Genomic DNA, 24,221 nt, shown 5'->3' with positions numbered 1-24,221 from the left:
CAGCGAGCCACCGGCGCCATTACTCAAGGTGCGACACTGCGCATGCGTAATGAGAAAACGCATAAGGGGAGACCCAAGATTCCGTCATGCCATTGGTTAAGGAAGATATCAATCACACGCATAGCCTATCTACTCTACCCCTCCTCCTCAGCGCTATGACGTAGCCAACCGGGAAAAAGACCGTGTTTCGTAATCTGTGCGGTAATGCGCATGCGCGAAAATTCTCAGTCAGGTTTGTCGCTCTTCGCCAATCGTCTCTGAGGGGACAGTTTGGAGCCCTTGGAAAGTTGGGAGAGAAACCCCGCACATAACCCAGCAGTCTATATAAAGCGGAAACCATCGCACTGTACCTTCAGTTGCGCTGTGTGCGCCAGCAGCGAAGGACCTCGGGGAGGGAGATCGCTGCTGGGGGTCCCAGGACCCTGATCTGTATAAAGTAGATCAACGCTTCGCATCCAGCGGACACCGCAACCATGCACGGGCCACCGACCGGAGACAGTGCCTGCCCGCTACGCACTATAAAGCGGGTACAGTTCGGTGTCATAGGCCCAGACGAACTGGTAAGAGGAAGAGGGCGGGAGGAGGAGGCGGCGCTAGACCCGGAAGTGTGCCGGGACCCTGTGTGGAGAAGCAGTCCCCCGTGATGTAACATTGTGTCCTATATAATCCCTCTAATATCTATAGTATATACATTGTGTCCTATATCATCCCTCTAATATCTATAGTATATACATTGTGTCCTATATCCTCCCTCTAATATCTATAGTATAATATACATTGTGTCCTATGTAATCCCTCTAATATCTATAGTATAATATACATTGTCCTGTATCATCCCTCTAATATCTATAGTATATACATTGTGTCCTGTGTCATCCCTCTAATATCTATAGTATATACATTGTGTCCTGTGTCATCCCTCTAATATCTATAGTATAATATACATTGTCCTGTATCCTCCCTCTAATATCTATAGTATAATATACATTGTGTCCTATATAATCCCTCTAATATCTATAGTATAATATACATTGTGTCCTATATAATCCCTCTAATATCTATAGTATAATATACATTGTCCTGTATCATCCCTCTAATATCTATAGTATATACATTGTGTCCTGTGTCATCCCTCTAATATCTATAGTATATACATTGTGTCCTGTGTCATCCCTCTAATATCTATAGTATAATATACATTGTCCTGTATCCTCCCTCTAATATCTATAGTATAATATACATTGTGTCCTATATAATCCCTCTAATATCTATAGTATAATATACATTGTGTCCTATGTAATCCCTCTAATATCTATAGTATAATATACATTGTCCTGTATCATCCCTCTAATATCTATAGTATATACATTGTGTCCTGTGTCATCCCTCTAATATCTATAGTATATACATTGTGTCCTGTGTCATCCCTCTAATATCTATAGTATAATATACATTGTCCTGTATCCTCCCTCTAATATCTATAGTATATACATTGTGTCCTATATAATCCCTCTAATATCTATAGTATAATATACATTGTCCTGTATCCTCCCTCTAATATCTATAGTATATACATTGTGTCCTGTATCCTCCCTCTAATATCTATAGTATAATATACATTGTGTCCTGTGTCATCCCTCTAATATCTATAGTATATACATTGTGTCCTATATAATCCCTCTAATATCTATAGTATATACATTGTGTCCTGTGTCATCCCTCTAATATCTATAGTATATACATTGTGTCCTATATCATCCCTCTAATATCTATAGTATAATATACATTGTGTCCTATATCATCCCTCTAATATCTATAGTATATACATTGTGTCCTGTATCATCCCTCTAATATCTATAGTATAATATACATTGTCCTGTATCCTCCCTCTAATATCTATAGTATAATATACATTGTGTCCTGTATCATCCCTCTAATATCTATAGTATATACATTGTGTCCTATATAATCCCTCTAATATCTATAGTATAATATACATTGTGTCCTGTATCCTCCCTCTAATATCTATAGTATAATATACATTGTGTCCTGTATCCTCCCTCTAATATCTATAGTATAATATACATTGTGTCCTGTATCCTCCCTCTAATATCTATAGTATAATATACATTGTCCTGTATCCTCCCTCTAATATCTATAGTATAATATACATTGTCCTGTATCCTCCCTCTAATATCTATAGTATATACATTGTGTCCTGTGTCCTCCCTCTAATATCTATAGTATATACATTGTGTCCTGTGTCCTCCCTCTAATATCTATAGTATATACATTGTGTCCTATATAATCCCTCTAATATCTATAGTATAATATACATTGTGTCCTGTATCCTCCCTCTAATATCTATAGTATAATATACATTGTGTCCTGTGTCATCCCTCTAATATCTATAGTATAATATACATTGTGTCCTATGTAATCCCTCTAATATCTATAGTATAATATACATTGTCCTGTATCATCCCTCTAATATCTATAGTATATACATTGTGTCCTGTGTCATCCCTCTAATATCTATAGTATATACATTGTGTCCTGTGTCATCCCTCTAATATCTATAGTATAATATACATTGTCCTGTATCCTCCCTCTAATATCTATAGTATATACATTGTGTCCTATATAATCCCTCTAATATCTATAGTATATACATTGTGTCCTATATAATCCCTCTAATATCTATAGTATAATATACATTGTGTCCTATATCATCCCTCTAATATCTATAGTATATACATTGTGTCCTGTATCATCCCTCTAATATCTATAGTATAATATACATTGTCCTGTATCCTCCCTCTAATATCTATAGTATAATATACATTGTGTCCTGTATCATCCCTCTAATATCTATAGTATATACATTGTGTCCTGTATCATCCCTCTAATATCTATAGTATAATATACATTGTCCTGTATCCTCCCTCTAATATCTATAGTATAATATACATTGTGTCCTGTATCATCCCTCTAATATCTATAGTATATACATTGTGTCCTGTATCATCCCTCTAATATCTATAGTATAATATACATTGTGTCCTGTATCCTCCCTCTAATATCTATAGTATAATATACATTGTGTCCTGTATCATCCCTCTAATATCTATAGTATATACATTGTGTCCTGTATCATCCCTCTAATATCTATAGTATATACATTGTGTCCTATATCATCCCTCTAATATCTATAGTATAATATATATTGTGTCCTATATAATCCCTCTAATATCTATAGTATATACATTGTGTCCTATATAATCCCTCTAATATCTATAGTATAATATACATTGTGTCCTGTATACTCCCTCTAATATCTATAGTGTAATATACATTGTGTCCTATATAATCCCTCTAATATCTATAGTATAATATACATTGTGTCCTGTATCCTCCCTCTAATATCTATAGTGTAATATACATTGTGTCCTATATAATCCCTCTAATATCTATAGTGTAATATACATTGTGTCCTATATAATCCCTCTAATATCTATAGTATAATATACATTGTGTCCTGTACATTGTGTCTTGTATCATCCCTCTAATATCTATAGTATAATATACATTGTCCTGTATCCTCCCTCTAATATCTATAGTATATACATTGTGTCCTATATCATCCCTCTAATATCTATAGTATAATATACATTGTCCTGTATCCTCCCTCTAATATCTATAGTATAATATACATTGTCCTGTATCCTCCCTCTAATATCTATAGTATAATATACATTGTGTCCTGTATCCTCCCTCTAATATCTATAGTATAATATACATTGTCCTGTATCCTCCCTCTAATATCTATAGTATAATATACATTGTCCTGTATCCTCCCTCTAATATCTATAGTATAGTATACATTGTGTCCTGTATCCTCCCTCTAATATCTATAGTATAATATATATTGTCCTGTATCCTCCCTCTAATATCTATAGTATAATATACATTGTGTCCTGTATCCTCCCTCTAATATCTATAGTATAATATACATTGTCCTGTATCCTCCCTCTAATATCTATAGTATAATATACATTGTGTCCTGTATCCTCCCTCTAATATCTATAGTGTAATATACATTGTCCTGTATCCTCCCTCTAATATCTATAGTATAATATACATTGTGTCCTGTATCATCCCACTAATATCTATAGTATAATATACATTGTGTCCTGTATCATCCCTCTAATATCTATAGTATAATATACATTGTGTCCTGTATCATCCCTCTAATATCTATAGTATAATATACATTGTGTCCTGTATCCTCCCTCTAATATCTATAGTATAATATACATTGTCCTGTATCCTCCCTCTAATATCTATAGTATAATATACATTGTCCTGTATCCTCCCTCTAATATCTATAGTATAATATACATTGTGTCCTGTGTCATCCCTCTAATATCTATAGTATAATATACATTGTCCTGTATCCTCCCTCTAATATCTATAGTATAATATACATTGTCCTGTATCCTCCCTCTAATATCTATAGTATAACTATAATATTATACTTTACAAAGGATACACAGCTACCGGCACTGCTGCTTGTTACGGCTTCGGAGCTACGTTGTACTGCCAATCTCACTAAACTTAGTGGGGACTTCTAGGGATCACTGGTTGGTGCTCACTCGAGAAATATAGAAGGCATACAGTTCCAATCCAAAAGAAAACAGATGAGGGCACTCACCAGGTACGTGATCTCTTCTTTATTTAGACGTGCATTAAAAACTTACGGACATTCAGGGCCATATCATAGACGCCAAGCACTAACGAAGCAGGGTGGTTACAACTTTTTTGCGCGCTTCTACTGGTCAGCTGTAAGCACCCTGCTTCGTTAGTGCTTGGCGTCTATGATGTGGCCCTGAATGTCCGTAAGTTTTTAATGCACGTCTAAATAAAGAAGAGATCACGTACCTGGTGAGTGCCCTCATCTGTTTTCTTTTGGATTGGAACTGTAATATTATACTGTGTCCTATTATTGTTTGAGACATTATATTACAAGTCTATTGCACTCCTCCGGTATCCTGGTATTATCTATCCTATAATACCCATATAATATCCTTGTAGTTACATGTCTTATTATTCCAGGTATTATATGTTTTGTTTCTCCCACCTTAATAACATGGTGATTGAATATATCATCACAGCTGTCTGCTCAGTGTATATATCCCGACTAATGTCTGCTGTATAATGTCCTGGTTATTGTATATCCCTAGAGGGGTCTGCCGCATAGTCACCTGTCTGTTTTGTTGTAGAAACGGATGTCTGTCACGGAGGGTGGCATTAAGTACCCTGAGACCACAGAGGATGGTCGCCCCAAGTTGGGTGGTCTGATGGACCCTCGTCAGGGAGTGATTGAGCGTACCGGCCGCTGTCAGACATGTGCAGGTATGTTTCTGGAGACAATCCTGAGCAGTTGTGAATAGAAAGGGTTCATCGGGGAACCACCGGGTTGTCCTGGGATGGTGGGCATGTACCAGGCTTATGACCTCATGGGCCTACGCCCCTTTCTCTCCTCAGGAAACATGACAGAGTGCCCAGGCCACTTTGGGCATATTGAGCTGGCTAAACCCGTCTTCCATGTGGGATTTCTGGTGAAGACCATGAAGGTTTTGCGTTGCGTTTGTTTCTTTTGCTCCAAATTGCTGGTGGACGCAGTAAGTAGGGTCCATGATAGATGACTGCATTTTTTTTTTTTTTTTTTTTTTTTTTTAGGTTCTTTTAGTTTTATTTTCTCTTTTTAGAACAACCCAAAAATAAAAGATATTCTGGTGAAATCTAAAGGCCAGCCGAAGAAGCGCTTGACCCATGTATATGAGCTGTGTAAGGGGAAGAACATCTGTGAAGGGGGCGAAGAGATGGATAACAAGTTTGGGATGGATCAGAATGAAGGGGATGAAGATACTCAGAAGGAGAAGGTTTGTTTCCCAGAGATTGTAGTGTGTAGTATATTCACTATGGTCTGGTGGCTCCTCCAGGATACATGGTGCCCGGCCTTCTTCCCTGTGTAATGCTGGAGGTTATAGTCTGTTCTAGTCAATGTTTTTTGGTTTTAGGGCCATGGTGGCTGTGGGCGTTACCAGCCTAGGATTAGACGTACTGGACTGGAGCTGTATGCAGAATGGAAGCATGTGAATGAGGATTCACAAGAGAAAAAGATTCTGCTGAGTCCTGAACGAGTCCATGAGATTTTCAAGCGAATTACAGATGAAGAGTGCTTCATACTGGGAATGGAGCCACGATATGCTCGCCCTGAATGGCTGATTGTTACTGTCCTGCCAGTTCCTCCGCTATCGGTGCGGCCTGCAGTTGTCATGCAGGGGTCTGCCAGAAATCAGGTGGGTAGCAATGGAGACAAGACACAGCTAGGGCTGGGACTTTATGTACCGCTAAAGAGGTGTCTGAGCAGCTGTGTGTTTAGGGAAATGCTGCTGATTGGCTGAGCAGGCCTGTGATGTCTCATCCCCCTAAGCAAGAAACTCCAGGAACTGAAGCTGCATGATTGCGGTGGGGGTGAGGGGTCTGTATGTATACCACCTCCCTCACGCTATCCTATAGCACTCTGCCCAGACAACCCATTTATTCAGTGCTGGCTGCCGTCCACATGATTGCAGAATGTTCAGTATCAAATTTGCGGAGCTACGTAAAGTTGCAGTTTAGCCCTGGCCTTAATGTCCTATAATCCCTCTTCTTGCAGGATGATCTGACGCACAAACTGGCCGATATTGTCAAAATTAACAACCAGCTAAGGCGGAATGAACAGAATGGCGCAGCAGCCCACGTCATTGCCGAGGATGTGAAGCTTTTGCAGTTCCATGTGGCCACAATGGTAGACAATGAGCTACCTGGCCTCCCCAGGGTAAGTGCTTTAATGTAATGTGATTGGGGGGCGGTGGAGACAGACTGTCTGATGGTAGTGTAGACTGAGGCGCTCTCTTTTTGATGGACTCTGGATCATTATTTTGGAGCCCAGACCTGATAGACACTTTTATAATCAGTACCAAATGATGCTGCATCATCTTGAGCTGACTTATTGGTCCTCTTTGGTTTTCTCTCTCAGGCCATGCAAAAGTCTGGTCGCCCTCTCAAGTCTGTGAAGCAGCGACTGAAAGGAAAGGAGGGAAGGGTCCGCGGAAACTTAATGGGGAAGCGTGTAGACTTCTCTGCCCGAACAGTTATCACTCCTGATCCAAACCTTTCCATTGACCAAGTTGGAGTCCCACGATCGATTGCAGCAAACATGACCTTTCCAGAGATCGTTACCCCTTTTAACATTGATCGGTGAGGCTCCATGCTATTATCTGGATTCACCAGTTCTCACTCACATTATCCCTGTTCCTAGGAGTTTACAAGAATAACGGTTAGCCGAGATGGGAATAACCCTTCAGATTGTAAAGACTTACACCATGTAACATATAGCTACATGATGCAGAAAGCTAATGAATCAATTTCCCCCCCCCCCCCCCCTCCCCCCCCCTTAGGCTACAGGAGCTGGTGAGACGAGGAAACAGTCAGTATCCTGGAGCCAAGTACATTATACGAGATAATGGGGATCGCATTGATCTAAGGTTCCATCCTAAACCAAGTGACCTGCATTTACAGATTGGCTATAAGGTGAGGTCTAAATGCAGGATCCTTCCTGTTCTAGGCTAACAAAGGCTATGCTTATGGCTGATCTAATGGTTCCTGCTGTGTGATTACACCCAGGTTGAGAGACACATGTGTGATGGGGATATAGTCATCTTTAACAGACAGCCAACCCTGCACAAAATGTCTATGATGGGGCACAGAGTTCGCATTCTGCCATGGTCCACCTTCCGGTTGAACCTCAGGTTAGTCTCTGTTCTCTGGTCTACATTTTAAGCCACTAAAGTCCAGGAACTTAGAAGTTTCTTCTTTCCAGTGTCACCACTCCGTACAATGCCGACTTTGATGGGGATGAGATGAATTTACACCTTCCACAGTCTCTGGAGACGCGGGCAGAGATTCAGGAGCTTGCCATGGTCCCTCGTATGATCGTCACTCCTCAGTCCAACAGACCAGTAATGGGCATTGTGCAGGACACTCTGACTGCGGTCCGGAAATTCACAAAGAGAGACGTCTTCTTGGAGAGGGTGAGTAGACACGTCGATCAGGTACATCTGCTGACCACTGAGGGCCATTACACTTGGCAAGTTTTGCTCCACGCCAGTGGGTTTCTTGTTACTATTGCAAGTAGGTGATGTGCATGCTATATATCACACCCTCCTGATGAAGCGGTAATATATCCTATGCTGAGGGTTGCTGCTAGTGTTTGTGTATATGCTCACAACATATAAGCTGCTAAGATATTGTGGAACCTGTTATGGGAAGATACAACTAAGACAGTATATGGGTGTGCTGGTCCTTTTTAGTACTTTATAGTTGATATTTTATTTGTTCTGTCCTGGTATCCTCATTTCAGTAACCTCCTAATGCAATGGCAATATACAACAAACACATATTATACAACTTATTTGTGAGCAGAGGGTGGAAGGAACCCCGCAGAATTTTGTCAGGAGGGAAATGTGTGTGTAGATAGAGGCTGGTAACTCCTGATGGAGCTTGGGGGTGTATAGGAACTAGCTATATATACATGGGCTACGAGCTCCTTATGGAGCAGCTGTGGGGTTCCTCAAACATTATTGTATAATATCCTAGCGCAATTGGCTAAGCTAGGGTCCGTTACTATACCGCCAATACTGTGTATCACTCATGTATCCATGAATCACATATAGCTTTATCCAGCTGTGCAAAAGTAAGCAGCGCACTATATTGCATGACGTGTAACATAGAACTGACTTTATACATAGCCTGCCTTCTGTTACTTGGCTGTGCACATCTTCATAGTGCTTTCTTCATCTTTTGGGTTGCAGTGTTATAGCCTAGCACTTGCTGCATCCCTTAGATACTGTTTAGATATGTTGTAGTGGTAGTGATGACCTTTTTCCTCCCTCTTGGTTTCAGGGGGAGGTTATGAATTTGCTGATGTTTCTCTCTACATGGGATGGAAAAGTCCCTCAACCAGCCATCCTGAAGCCTCGTCCTCTCTGGACCGGCAAGCAGATTTTTTCATTGATCATTCCAGGCCATATTAATTGTATCCGAACTCACAGCACCCATCCAGATGATGAGGACAGCGGCCCCTATAAGCACATCTCCCCTGGGGACACCAAGGTGTGTATGCCTGGGTTTGCACTATCTCTGTGCTCTTGTGATGTGTACTAGCTGACACAACATTTGTGTTTAGGTCATTGTAGAGAATGGAGAGCTGATAATGGGAATCTTGTGTAAGAAGTCCCTGGGAACTTCCGCCGGATCACTGGTTCACATTTCCTATTTGGAGATGGGCCATGATACCACTCGTCTCTTCTACTCCAACATCCAAACTGTCATCAATAACTGGCTCCTCATTGAGGGTATGTGTATAGTGGGATGTCTCTGCTGCTGGGTGTAGACAATTCTGGTTACTGTAATGCAGGTTAGGCGCACACTGATATTTTCTCTTGTACAGGTCACACTATTGGAATTGGAGACTCTATTGCTGATGCAAAGACTTACCAGGACATTCAGAACACGATCAAAAAAGCCAAGCAGGATGTGATAGAGGTGAGAGCTTATGGCATGTTTTATTAGCAACCTCCTATAATGTCACCCCTTCATAACCCCACCACCACCTTCTGTGCAGGTCATTGAAAAGGCCCATAACAATGAGCTGGAGCCCACACCTGGAAACACCCTACGTCAGACATTCGAAAACCAGGTGAACAGAATCCTCAATGATGCCAGAGATAAAACTGGTTCATCTGCCCAGAAATCATTGTCTGAGTATAACAACTTTAAGTCCATGGTGGTATCTGGGGCCAAGGGATCCAAAATCAACATCTCCCAGGTGAGCTCTTGCTCCTTAGGTTGGTAATTAGGCTTCGCAGAGTTCCAGGAGAGACTTCATACGCTTTTCTTTCAGGTTATTGCTGTTGTCGGCCAACAAAACGTTGAAGGTAAACGCATCCCCTTTGGTTTCAAACATCGGACGCTCCCTCACTTCATCAAGGATGATTACGGCCCAGAGAGCAGAGGCTTTGTGGAGAACTCTTACCTTGCTGGCCTGACTCCCACTGAGTTCTTCTTCCACGCTATGGGAGGGAGAGAGGGTCTTATTGATACAGCTGTGAAAACTGCTGAGACTGGTGAGATGCTCTGCCTATGTATATAACCCATATCTGTCAATGCTGATTTCATGCGGCAGGAGTGATGACTAGGGTCAGTTCAGACATGAAAGAATCCGCACAAAGAGCCGTATGAAACAGGCTTGTCACGTTACTATCACTGGAACCAGCACAAGACCTAAAGTCTTTCTGCTACTGTACAGGTTACATCCAGAGGCGTTTGATCAAGTCTATGGAGTCTGTAATGGTGAAGTATGATGCAACTGTACGAAATTCCATAAACCAGGTGGTACAGCTGAGGTACGGTGAGGACGGTCTGGCCGGTGAAGGGGTGGAGTTCCAGAATCTTGCCACTCTGAAACCATCCAACAAAGCCTTTGAGAAAAAGTGAGTACTGGCTAATATGGTTGAGGTTGTGTCTGTAGATGACTGCTCGGCTGATGGCTGCCATGTCTGTTAGGTTCAAATTTGACTACACTAATGAGCGAGCTCTGAGGAGAACTCTACAGGAGGATGTGGTGAAGGATATCCTCAGCAACGCACACATTCAGAATGAGCTGGAGAAGGAGTTTGAGAAGATGAAGGAAGACAGAGAGGTCCTTAGAGTTATTTTCCCCACTGGCGACAGTAAGGTAAGTGACTCTACAGTCCACCACTGACTGCAGGATGTTGTGCTTCAGTGCTGAGCATGAATGTCTGTTTGTTCTAGGTTGTTCTACCATGTAATCTCCTCAGGATGATCTGGAACGCTCAGAAGATATTCCACATTAACACCCGCATGCCCTCAGATCTGCATCCTATCAAAGTGGTTGATGGTAGGAATTGTGACACTTTGGTTGCATGGTGTCAGGGCCCTGGCTACCGTAGTTGACAGCTGCATTTGTTTACTATTAATGTCAATATGTTTATGGAAGTTCAACATCACTTTCTTCACCTTTTTTTTATGATTCCGTTTTTTTTCCCCCTCCCATAAGGTGTCAAGGAGCTGAGTAAGAAGCTGGTAATTGTAAATGGGGATGATCCTTTAAGCCGCCAAGCGCAGGAAAATGCTACGCTGCTGTTCAACATCCACCTGCGCTCAACGCTGTGCAGCCGGAGGATGGTGGAGGAGTTCAGGCTCAGCTCTGAGGCCTTTGACTGGCTCCTAGGAGAAATCGAGTCGAAGTTCAACCAGGCTATTGTAAGACTCTTAAGCATGCTGTGTATTCTCTGTGCTTGATGTACCTGTACCAGAAATTGAGTGCAATGTAACTCTGTTCTCCAGGCTCACCCGGGAGAGATGGTGGGAGCACTGGCGGCTCAGTCTCTTGGGGAGCCAGCCACTCAAATGACATTGAACACATTTCACTATGCTGGTGTTTCGGCTAAAAACGTCACTCTGGGAGTCCCTCGTCTGAAGGAGTTAATAAATATATCCAAAAAACCAAAGACTCCTTCATTGACTGTCTTCCTGCTGGGACAATCTGCTCGAGATGCTGAAAGAGCGAAGGTCAGACTCCTAACATCATAATGTGAGTTTTGGTGCTGGCTTTGTAATATGGGAGACTGTAATACGTCTTTTTTTTTTTTTTTTTTTTTTTTTTTTTTGTCCTGTTCAGGATATTTTGTGCCGCTTGGAACACACAACTCTGCGTAAAGTTACTGCCAATACTGCAATTTACTATGATCCGAACCCACAAAACACAGTGGTGGCCGAGGACCAGGAATGGGTTAATGTCTACTATGAGATGCCAGACTTTGATGTGACCAGAATTTCCCCGTGGTTGCTTCGTGTAGAACTTGACCGAAAACACATGACTGATCGGAAACTGACCATGGAGCAGATAGCAGAAAAGATCAATGCTGGTGAGTTCTGGAGCCTTCGGTTCTCACTTCACTCTTGAACCATAGAGAAATGCAGGACATGTTAATTGATCCCCCCAAAACACAGGGTGTCGTGTCTGACCTCCTAGGGTGGGAGGGCCATGGTGTTAGGAGGGCATGCCACCCCTGGGCCAAGTTACTAAACTTAATGTATAAATTGTAGCTGCCATTTGGTGTAGATTTCAGCAAAAGTGCATGAGCAGCTGAGATGCCCCTCAAAAATCCAGTGCGCTTCTCGGGGGCTCAGAGGTAGAAACTTGCCAGCATAAATCAGCGCTACTCTAACCAGTATGAAATATATGGAAAGCACCTGCTTGGCCAGATTACAGCTTTTACAGCAGAATGGTCGGTAACCCAGACAACATGCATTTATAGGAAGAAAGATCAGGCAAATTTGCTAAATATTATCTTATCTGCTCTAAGTATAACTATTAGTTGTCATGGGAATACCCATTTAAACCTATAGGATCGGCTGTGTGGCCATGTAGAGGCTGGTAACTACATATCCCAGAACCTTAACCCCTTAAGGACCGGGCCTGAAATGGCCTTAAGGACCGGAGCAAATTTTATGAATATGACCAGTGTCACTTTATTCATTAATAACTTCGGGATGCTTTTACCTATCCGGCTGATTCTGAGATTGTTTTCTCGTGACATATTGTACTTCACATTTCTTGTAAATTGGAGTCGATACTTATAACGAATCTTTATGAAAAAAAACAAAATAACGTGAAAAATTTTAAAAAAAATGCATTTTTCCAACTTTAAACCTTTTCTGCTTATACAGAAAGTGGTTATGCCACAAATTATATATTAAATAGCATTAGCAACATGTCTACTTTATGTTGGCAGCATTTATTAAACTATATTTCATTTTTTTAGACAATAGTAAGCGTAAAACATTAGCAGCAAATTTCCAAATTTTCAGTAAAATTTCAAAATCAGATATTTTTAGGGACCTGTTCAGGTTTAAAGTGTATTTGAGGGGCCTGTATGTTAGAAAGCCCCACAAAGCACCCCATTTCAGAAACTGCACCCCCCAAACTCTGCAAAAGCATATCCAGAAAGTTTTTTTAACCCTTTAGGGGAGTCACAGAAATAAAAGCTAAGTGTGTAAGAAATTTGAAAATTTTAATTTTCTGTGCAGAGATTTTATTGTAATCCAATATTTTTCATAATTATAAACTTATTACCAGAGAAATGCACCCCAATATTTATTGCCCCGTTTCTGCAGTTTATAGAAATACCCCATATGTGGCCCTATTGCGCTATTTGACGCAACCACAAGCCTCAGATATAAGGGAGCGTCTAGTGCATTTCAATGGCTCCGTTATATTTGGTCATTTCTGACTGTACCACTTCAGCTTGGCAGAGGCTCTGGGGTGCCAAAACCTAAAAAACACCCCTAAAGGGACACCATTCAGAAAACTACACCCCTCAAGGAATGTAACTAGGGGTGCGGTGAGCATCTGGACCCCACGGGTGCTTCACAGATTTTCCCAACAATATGGCGTGAAAAAAGACAAAAGTATTTGTTACACTAAAACGTTGTTCTAGCCTTCAATTTTTCATTTTCACAAAGGGATAAAAGGAAAAAAAAAAACACAAAACATGTAGCGCAGTTTCTCCCGAGTACGGAAATACCCCACATGTGGACATCAAGTGCCAAGCGGGCGCAGGACGAGCCTCCAAAGGGAAGGAGCGCCAATTGGCTTTTGGAAGCTGGATTTCACTGGAATGGATTTCAAGGGCCACGTCGCATTTACAGAGCCCTCGTGCTGCCAAAACACTGGAAACCCCCCACAAGTGACCCCATTCTGGAAACTACACCCCTCAAGGAATCTAACAAGGGGTGCAATGAGGATATGGACCCCACTGGTGACTGGCACAAATGTGGAACAATGTGACGTGAAAGTGAAAAATTTCATTTTTTCACTTTCACGGCACAAATGTGCCCGTCATCAAGGGGTCCATATCCTCATTGCACCCCTTGTTAGATTCCTTAAGGTGTGTAGTTTCCAGAATGGGGTCACTTGTGGGGGGTTTCCAGTGTTTTGGCAGCACGAGGGCTCTGTAAATGCGACATGGCGTTCATCATCCATTCTAGCCAAATCCAACCTCCAAAATCCAAATGGCGCTCCTTCCCTTGAGAGGCTTGCCCTGCACCCACATGGCGCTTTATGTCCACATGTGGGGTATTTACGGACTCGGGGGAAATCGCTCTAAACATTTTGTGTGTGTTTTTTTTTTTTTCTTTTAACCCCTTGTGAAATGATAAATTCAAGGCTAGACCAACATTATAGTGTAAAAAATGTAATATTTCATTTTCACGCCACATTGTTCCATATTTTTGCCAGTCACCAGTGGGGTCCATATGCTCACTACACCCCTTTTTACATTCCCTGAGGGGTGTAGTTTCCATAATGGGGTCACTTATGGGGGGGTTCAACTGTCTTGGCAACACAGGGGCCTTTTAAATGCAACATGGCCCCTCGAAATTCATTGCAGCCAAATCCAGGCTCAAAAAAACCAAATGGCGCTCCTTCCCTTTGGAGGCTTACCCTGCACCCGCATGGCGCTTTATGTCCACATGTGGGGTATTTCCGTACGGGAAATTGCTCTACAAATTGTGGTTTTTTTTTTTTTTTTTGTTTTTTTTTTAGCCCCTTGTGAAAATGAAAAAATCAAGACAAGATTAATGATTTAGAGTAAAAATTTAAAACAAATTACACCAAATGTTGGTCTAGCCTTGATTTTTTTTTCCATTTCCACAAGGGGTTAAAAAAGAAAATGAACACAAAGCGTGTAGGGTAATTTCCCCTGAGTACGAAAATACCCCACATGTGGGCATAATGTGCCATATGGGCACAGGGCAAGCGACCAAAGGGACAGAGCGCCATTTAGAGGCTGGAATGGAGGATAGAGGCTATGTCGCAATTACAAAGCTCCTGTGCTGCCAGGACAGTAGAAACCCCCCACAAGTGACCCCATTCTGGAAACTACACCCCATAAGGAATCTAACAAGGGGTGCAGTGAGCATATGGGCCCCACTGGTAACAGGCACATATGTAGAACATGTGCCGTGAAAATAAAAAATACAATTTTTTTTCATTTTCACGTCCCAAATGTGGCAGTCACCAGGGGGCCATATCCCCGCTGCCCCCCTTGTTAGATTCCTTATGGGGTGTAGTTTCCAGAATGGGGTCACTTGTGGGGGGTTTCTACTGTCCTGGCCGCACAGAGGCTTTGTAATTGCATCATGGCATCCTCTAATGGGAATGGCGGCCATACCTATTTAGCTGGGGAAAAAGGGACAATTCTAATTTATTTGGGGGTATTAGGCCAATTATTAGTTTATAAGGTTGAAAATGACAGGTGTCCATCAAATTCAACCTGTGTTGATCCAGAGGAAGGCAAAAAACCCTCGTAAGGCAGACGACAGTAGCCTCATCACAGGGGAAAAATTCCTTCCCGACTCCATAATGGCGATTAGAATAATCCCTGGATCAACGTGACCCCTGAAATAGGAATAAGGGACAGAATTTACATAATGTAGAACCCCAGTGACGACGTCCTGAATGTTGTCCTGGTGCGATACGGGGTCCCTTATATCTAGAAGCACTGGGTCCGCTCCATGGCTGCTAAATATTAGGGCTCTATTACTACTTCTGATATGTTCGGATCGTGCCGCAAGCTACAGTAGCTCGGGCAGCGAGGGACCGGAAGAGGGGGTGCTGGTATGAGTTATCCCCGTACAGGTGGTAACCTTTATCCAGCAGTGGGAAGATCAGTTCCCGAACGATCTTCCCACTAACTCGGAGGATTGGGGGGGGAGGGGGCATCTGGGGGCTGGATTTGGGTGTCCCTTCCTTCATACACTCTAAGTGCACGTGCACACTGCGGAATGGCGAAGGATAACCTTTTGTGCATTCCGCAGCTGGCACCCACTGGCAGACTGATGCGGGCGCGCGTCTCCGTCCGTGTCATAGACTCCATTCTATGCACGGGCGGATTCCGCTCTCCGTCAAATGTGTTCGTTCTTTGGACGGACGATGGAATCTATGACACGGGTGGAGACGCGCGCCTGCATCAGTCTGCCGGTGGGTGCCAGCTGCGGAATGCACAAAGGGTTATCCTTCTCCATTCCGCATTGTGCACGTACCCTAAATCTGTACTGTAAGTGTACCCTGAGGTACGCTCACAGAGGTTGTAGAATTTCACGCCATACCGTGATCTCTTATTGGGACGGTACTGGCGGAAAAGATGTGTCTGGGGGGCAGCGTACGCTACGCTACCCCAGATACGTCATTGGAGGATGAGGATGAATGGAGGAACGAAGGACCCCCCCCCATTCATCCTCACTGACTGTTTCGGTGTCGGAGGCAATAATAGCGTATGCGTCAAACACCGAAAACACCCTGGGGGCCATCTTTATACGGGGATTGGTATATGGGGTATGTAGTGGTGTAGTGTAAAACTTTATTCCGTGTAGTGTAATGGTGTTTTTTACATTTTTTTTTTAACATTAAGTATAAAAAAAAAAAACTACGCCAAGAAAGGAGTTGCTGATAAATGCCGCACTTATGTGCGGCACTTATAAGCAGACCGTGGCTGTAGGATATAGGAAAAAAACACTCTACGCCAAAAAGGAGGAGTTGCTGATCAGCGGCGCACTTACGTGCGATGCTGATCAGCACTCAGCGGCGATAGGGTGCGGAAAATAGAAAGAAAAAAAATTGGGAAAAAAAAAAAAATCTTCAACCCTATAGCTACTGATATGTGTATTATATACACTTATCAGCCGCTAGGGGGCAGTAGAACGCCAATTCCGGGAAAAGCCGAAGTTTGACGACGCTGGAGCCGATGATTACCGATGGGGACCGCCGGAAAAAGACGAAGACGAGGACGCGTTTGGAACCCGGAAGACTCGTTCGGAACCCGGAAGACGCGATCGGGACACTGGATCCGGTGAGTATGGGTCAATACCTGCTCTGGACACCTCAGCTACCTAGCTGAGGTGTCCACAGCAGGTATTTAACCCTTTCATGGGGTACTTATATCGCCGTGATTGGCCGGCCGCTCCTGGTCGGCCGGTCCCGGCGATCGGGACGTGGCACCGTGGCCACCGTTACTTTTAACAGTAATGGCGGTCGGTGTCGTCCTCGGACAGCACCGACCGCCATTGCTTTCCGGGCCATCGGGTCACCATCGGGATGACCCGGAAAGCTGCAGATCGCCGCCATATGCTGATCTGAATTGATCAGCCAATAGCGGCGATAGTCAGCACGGGAGGGGTTAATCACCCCCCGTGCCGACAAGCAGGGATGGCCTGCTATACATTATAGCAGGCCATCTTCCCCGATCGCTGCGTGTGTACACGCAGCGATCGGGGAAACCGCGGGCGTAAATGTACGCCCGTTTGCGTTAAGGCACGGGTTTTGGGGGCGTACACTTACGCCCGCGGTCGTTAAGGGGTTAATGGCCTGAGGGCCGCCCTTCATGAACAATGGGATGCCCCAGCAGACAATAAGGAGACGTGTGACCAGCAGGAGGCGTTGTCCGCTGTAATTGATGTTGAAGGTCACATGATAAGTTAGAGACAGTGACCTATTGCTGGAGTATACACACAAATTGTGTGAGATTAGGAAATCGCCATTGAGATTTACAATATCCTCTTCATGATATAATATATATATTATATATATATATATATATATATATATATATATATATATATATATATATATATATATATATATATATATATATATATATATATATAATGTTCCAAGCATCTACTACATCTTTCAGTATGTGTTTTTGTTGACCACCCATGGCTCTTAATGTAGGAGGATTATCCCCAGGTGTTCAGTCACTCACCTCATCTCAATGATCCTCGTGTGATGTCCTCTTCTATTTCAGGCTTCGGTGATGATCTGAACTGTATATTTAATGATGATAATGCTGAGAAGCTGGTGTTGCGAATACGGATCATGAACAGTGAGGAGAATAAGATGCAAGAGGTGAGAGAAGAAGCTGCTGAAGCAAAGTAGATGCCATCTATCCCCTTGTTCTATTGACCTTATTACTTACTTCTTTCAGGAGGAGGAGGTGGTTGACAAAATGGATGATGATGTTTTCCTGCGCTGCATTGAGTCTAATATGCTGACAGACATGACCCTGCAGGGGATTGAGCAGATCAGCAAGGTAGGTGACGTCTGTAATCTGTGATGGTGCCCTTACAACATATATTAGTCATCCAAAACCACCACGGAAAACTGTTGCTAACAGTATACAGTGTATGGGGGACTCTACAGATAATCCAACTAAGACATCTGTTAGTGAGGAGAAAACACCTGACCCTGTTTATGGTTTCAGAGCAGTCTGGCTGCGGCTTATCCTTCCCTATGGGGAAACTGGGATGGATAACTCTTATCACGTTACATATACGATTCATCCCACAGCTAATAAGGATGTGTGAGCACTTTACACTCATTCTAAAGGCTATTAGGGACTGGCTTAATGCCTCATGTTTGAAGGCAGAATAGCTGAGCTTATGGAGGTCTCACATTTTTTGCCAGGTCTACATGCACTTGCCTCAGACTGACAACAAAAAGAAGATCATTATAACAGAGGATGGAGAGTTTAAGGCTCTTCAGGAATGGATCCTTGAGACAGATGGAGTCAGCCTGATGCGAGTTTTGAGTGAAAAAGATGTTGATCCTGTGCGGACTACATCCAATGACATTGTAGAGATTTTTACTGTAAGTCTGGGCCTTATTTATTTTGTTTTTTCTCCCCCCCCCCCCCTTAAATCTGGGTTTGAGTGTGACTTCTCCATCTCCATCTTTCAGGTTCTGGGGATAGAGGCAGTCAGGAAAGCTCTGGAGAGAGAGCTGTACCATGTCATCTCGTTTGATGGTTCTTATGTAAACTATCGGCACTTGGCCCTTCTGTGCGACACAATGACCTGTAGAGGCCATTTGATGGCGATCACTCGTCATGGTGTGAACAGGCAGGACACAGGACCACTTATGAAGTGTTCCTTTGAGGAAACGGTTAGTGAAGATTTATCCTGTTATCCATACTCAGATGTGGAATTTCACAAGTTTCTATTTACATGCTTTCTCCCTCTTCCCCCTAAAGGTGGATGTCCTCATGGAGGCGGCAGCACATGGTGAAACTGATCCCATGAAGGGAGTGTCTGAGAACATCATGCTGGGGCAGCTCGCTCCCGCTGGGACTGGCTGTTTTGATCTTTTATTGGATGCAGAGAAGTGTAAATTTGGAATGGAGATTCCTACAAATATCCCTGGACTTGGAGCCGCAGGACGTAAGTAGTGATGGGATCTACTTTCACGTTTGCTCATATTCTGGTTTTCTTGTTAATTTTCCTGCTTTTTTGTTTTTCTTTAGCAACTGGAATGTTTTTTGGAACAGCGCCAAGCCCAATGGGGGGAATGTCTCCTGCTATGACTCCATGGAACCAAGGTGCAACCCCAGCCTATGGAGCCTGGTCCCCAAGTCTAGGTATGGCATTTCATAGGGGAATTTAAAAATGCATTAATGTTTGGATCCAGAGTTTACCTTTTAAGGTCTTCTGTGGAAACTGAAATGACAAGTGTTGCACTCTTATGGGTTTAGAATAGTTCTGTCCCAATATTTAGTCAATATGGTCTATACTGACACTCTAGTGTTGTCAATAGTAGTAAACATTTTTGATAATTATAGAATGGCAGAAAAGTCATGAACACAAACACTTCTGATTTTATTTTACAGGAAGTGGAATGACACCTGGAGCTGCTGGCTTCTCTCCCAGTGCCGCCTCTGATGCCAGTGGCTTCAGTCCAGGCTATTCTCCTGCTTGGTCTCCCACACCAGGTTCTCCTGGTTCCCCTGGCCCCTCAAGTCCGTACATTCCTTCTCCAGGTAAGCACTGGGACATTGTATCTGTAGATATAGGCTTCTCTGTCCTGTAGGGAGCATATAGAAAGTTATACGGTAGAAGAGCTTTGTGTAACAACGTTTACAGACAGTGTGAAAGTCCTGGTAAAGTGGTTAAAGCTCTGTGTACGCACAGCTTTATGTGAATTACTACCCAAATTCTCAGACTTTTAAAGGGTTAGATATAGAATAAAAAAAAAAGTGTATGTGTGTGTATGTATGTATGTATGTGTGTGTATATATATATATATATATATATATATATATATATATATATATATATATATATATATATATATATATATATATATATAATATATTTTGGTAGCATTTTCATGGTGACTGGTTCCCTTTAGGTGATATGATAGTAAGAGTACTTGCTGGGGAATTTTAATATGCTTTTATTTGCATTGTAGCCTTCATTGTAACTTGCAGAATTACTGAGCCATTTCTTTTACTTCCTTACCCCTACAGGTGGCGCCATGTCACCAAGTTATTCTCCCACCTCTCCTGCTTATGAACCAAGGAGTCCTGGAGGCTATACGCCACAAAGCCCGAGTTACTCTCCGACTTCACCATCTTACAGTCCAACCTCCCCTTCATATTCTCCCACAAGCCCAAATTATAGTCCCACCTCCCCAAGCTACTCTCCAACAAGTCCAAGCTACTCCCCGACAAGTCCAAGCTACTCGCCAACCTCTCCAAGTTATAGTCCAACAAGCCCCAGTTACAGTCCTACATCCCCAAGCTACTCTCCAACATCCCCAAGCTACTCTCCAACATCTCCAAGCTACTCTCCTACAAGTCCCAGCTACAGTCCAACCTCACCCAGTTACTCGCCCACTTCTCCCAGCTATTCTCCCACAAGTCCCAGTTACTCTCCTACTTCTCCCAGTTATTCCCCTACATCACCTTCATACAGCCCAACATCACCCTCGTATTCCCCTACATCTCCGTCATACAGCCCAACCTCACCTTCCTACTCTCCAACTTCTCCAAACTACTCTCCAACTTCTCCTAACTATACACCAACATCTCCCAGTTACAGTCCCACATCTCCCAGTTATAGTCCTACTTCTCCAAATTACAGCCCAACAAGCCCAAGTTATTCACCAACATCACCCAGTTACTCTCCTTCAAGTCCACGTTACACACCACAGTCTCCAAGCTATACCCCTAGCTCCCCCAGCTACAGCCCCAGTTCACCTAGCTACTCCCCAACGAGCCCCAAGTACACACCAACAAGCCCATCATACAGTCCAAGCTCACCCGAGTACACACCAACCTCTCCCAAGTACTCTCCAACCTCTCCCAAGTACTCTCCAACCTCTCCCAAGTACTCTCCAACTTCCCCAACTTATTCTCCAACAACCCCCAAATACTCCCCTACATCTCCTACATATTCCCCTACATCACCAGTATATACTCCTACTTCTCCCAAATACTCTCCGACATCACCTACATATTCACCAACCTCTCCAAAGTATTCCCCAACTTCACCAACCTACTCTCCAACAAGTCCAAAAGGCTCCACTTACTCTCCTACATCACCCGGATATAGCCCCACATCACCGACCTATAGTCTTACGAGTCCAGCTATCAGTCCAGATGACAGTGATGAAGATAACTGAGCAGTCTCCTTAAATCCACGCATATCAACCTGGACTGGACACTTTAATGCCCATTGTTGTAAGGTTGGCTTGGTATATATGGATCATAGTCCGCGACTTCCTTGTACGGCTTTAGAAAGCCATGTTATGTAAGGCTTGTGCGTTTCTATGTGATAGACTGGAAGTTCATAAGATTCATTGCCCCTTCTGCTAGCAAAGTGAACTTCTGTCTCATCGCCTGTGCATTATTTATAGACTATTACCATAAAAAAAGTTCTGATTTTGTAATTTCTTTGTTTTATCTATGATTCTGCCCAGAGGGTTGACATTTGTTGACAGTCTGAGTCTTTTGCAGAGTTTCTTTGGAAATTTGAATGAATGTCTGATGTAAAGTGAAGTTCTGTACTTCTAAATAAAGAATTTGTTGTTATACTTCCTGTGTTCATTCTCATTATTGATCAGTTTGAGTTGCTGGTGACACTTCAGACTGTCATAGGGGTCAAATTAAGCTATAAGGGGCAAATGAACGAAAACCAATCACAATTAAGCCCTTCGGGACCAGGCTAATTTTGCCACTAAAGTGCTTGCCTGTTATAGATGCTTAAAGGGAATCTGTCATGTCCATACCAGGTACAGATCTGGTGATAGACAGATAAAAAAAAAAATGCCTTTGCAAATAGCCTTTAGCAAAGAGTGTTATAAAATAGTTTTTCCCTAATCGCCCTATGACTGCACCCTTGGAGAGCAACCATCCCCTTGACACAATACAACACAAGCAAGAAAAAGAATGCCATAAACTAAAGAGGGTGGCACATCCAAAATAAACGGACTATATCCAAAAAATTATGTATAAGAAATGTAGAAATCTTTGTTTGGCACCTGTTGTTCTATTTACTAATAAACACATTAAAATCATTTAAAACACACACAACACATAAGGAACTGCGCAAGGTAAGCACAGACCCAAAAATACCCCGACATGTACAATTATAACGGCCCCCCCAAAAATGGTATTATGGAACAGGTTGCTAGGTCAGTAAATCAAATATGAAAAATGCAAACCATAGTGTGTAAGCCTGTACCCTAAAATGTACTGATCAAGAAGTGGCAGAGTGTAAATTCAGCCATGTATGGCTAACCACAAGAGTTTGTATCACCATAGAGGGAGGTCCATGTCTAGGTCCACTGAACCCCACGTGTTCCGTCTCTGCACCGAGACTTTCTCAAGGGTATTGTCATGCAAATATCGCATATAAATAGCACCCGTAATTAGAAAATTGGTATCCATACTCACATACTACTAATTGTATTAAGTCCCCCATGAGGTATGGTCTGCTCTGCATTCCTAAACATGGCCGCGGCGTCTTCGGACTCGCACCGCGTATGTGCGAGCCCGAAGAGCACTCCCCCCCCCCCCCCCCCCCCCCCCCCCCCCCCCCCCCCCCCCCCCCCCCCCATGACATCAGACATGACGTGAGTTCTGCCCAACTTTATTGATCACGCTATGAACAGCCCGATACACTGCACAGCGGAATAGATCGCAGCAGAATAAGTCACTGCTATCGGAATAGTTCCGCAAGCAGTGTGGTTTAGTGATCAAAATATGAGATAAACAAAATAAAAATAAGTTAATAATAACTACGCATACCACTCTAATATTGAAATGTGCAAACAAACCATGGCCCATAAAATAGAGCCAATAAATATCCCACTCATAAATGGAAAAACCCCTGCATCTAAATACAAAAAAAAAAAAAAAAACAAACTCCTACCGGCGCATACAGCTATAGTTCTGTACGGTGCACAAACACGTAATAGCCCAAAGAAAGTTAAGTACAAAAGGCTACCCATAGTAACAATGGCATGCCTGAATAAACAAGTAAAAGCGATTTATATATCATTAAATGTATAATTGATTATATCCAAACTATATAAGATAAACTAATGAAATAAAGACGCAAATAAAAAGATATAAATTTCAAAAGGTGTAAATTTCTTTCCTACCACTACAAATATATGCCCACGCATATACACTACGCATATATAACGTATACATAACGTGAACCACTAGAGCACACAGCATGGGGATATTCCCCATGCTCAAATTAAAATATTATAATAATAAAGTGCTGGAGTGCAAAAACATAAAAATATACAGTATATATCTGGAGTCCCGGTCCCATCATGCACACTGCAAAACGGTCAAGTAAGACCACCACTAACTCGATGTTTGGGCAACACTAAGCAAAAGAGGGGGGAGAATGAGTAAAAAGGTGTATACACAACTATGTCAAAGTGCCCAAAAGGAATGCAGAGCAGAACCAAGGTGTGGAAGATTGTATTGTATTTGGAGTATGTGAGTACTACAAATATACGCTCACCGGCCACTTTATTAGGTACACCTGTCCAACTGCACGTTACCACTTAATTTCTAATCAGCCAATCACATGGCGGCAACTCAGTGCATTTAGGCATGTAGACATGGTCAAGACAATCTCCTGCAGTTCAAACCGAGCATCAGTATGGGGAAGAAAGGTGATTTGAGGCCTTTGAACGTGGCATGGTTGTTGGTGCCAGAAGGGCTGGTCTG

The 24,221-nt window shown here is 42.7% G+C and overlaps 1 protein-coding gene across 1 annotated transcript; it reads left to right on the top strand.

Annotated features, from left to right (window-relative positions):
* The first annotated feature begins 349 nt into the window (after positions 1–349).
* POLR2A (RNA polymerase II subunit A) lies at positions 350–22,063 on the top strand. Its single transcript, XM_069950401.1, has 29 exons — positions 350–560; positions 5,283–5,415; positions 5,548–5,684; positions 5,772–5,945; positions 6,084–6,365; positions 6,725–6,886; positions 7,088–7,308; positions 7,509–7,641; positions 7,735–7,859; positions 7,931–8,141; positions 9,013–9,222; positions 9,296–9,464; positions 9,560–9,654; positions 9,734–9,937; positions 10,013–10,235; positions 10,418–10,601; positions 10,675–10,846; positions 10,924–11,029; positions 11,189–11,394; positions 11,479–11,703; positions 11,813–12,059; positions 18,000–18,100; positions 18,180–18,284; positions 18,659–18,841; positions 18,932–19,135; positions 19,224–19,410; positions 19,494–19,607; positions 19,857–20,006; positions 20,496–22,063. The coding sequence occupies exons 1-29, from the start codon at positions 474–476 to the stop codon at positions 21,650–21,652; spliced, it is 5,907 nt and encodes a 1,968-aa protein (XP_069806502.1). The 5' UTR covers positions 350–473; the 3' UTR covers positions 21,653–22,063.
* The last annotated feature ends 2,158 nt before the right edge of the window (positions 22,064–24,221 follow it).

Source organism: Dendropsophus ebraccatus, chromosome 1, assembly GCF_027789765.1.
Source record: "Dendropsophus ebraccatus isolate aDenEbr1 chromosome 1, aDenEbr1.pat, whole genome shotgun sequence".
Taxonomy (NCBI): domain Eukaryota; kingdom Metazoa; phylum Chordata; class Amphibia; order Anura; family Hylidae; genus Dendropsophus; species Dendropsophus ebraccatus.
This window is presented reverse-complemented; position numbering and strand designations above follow the sequence as displayed.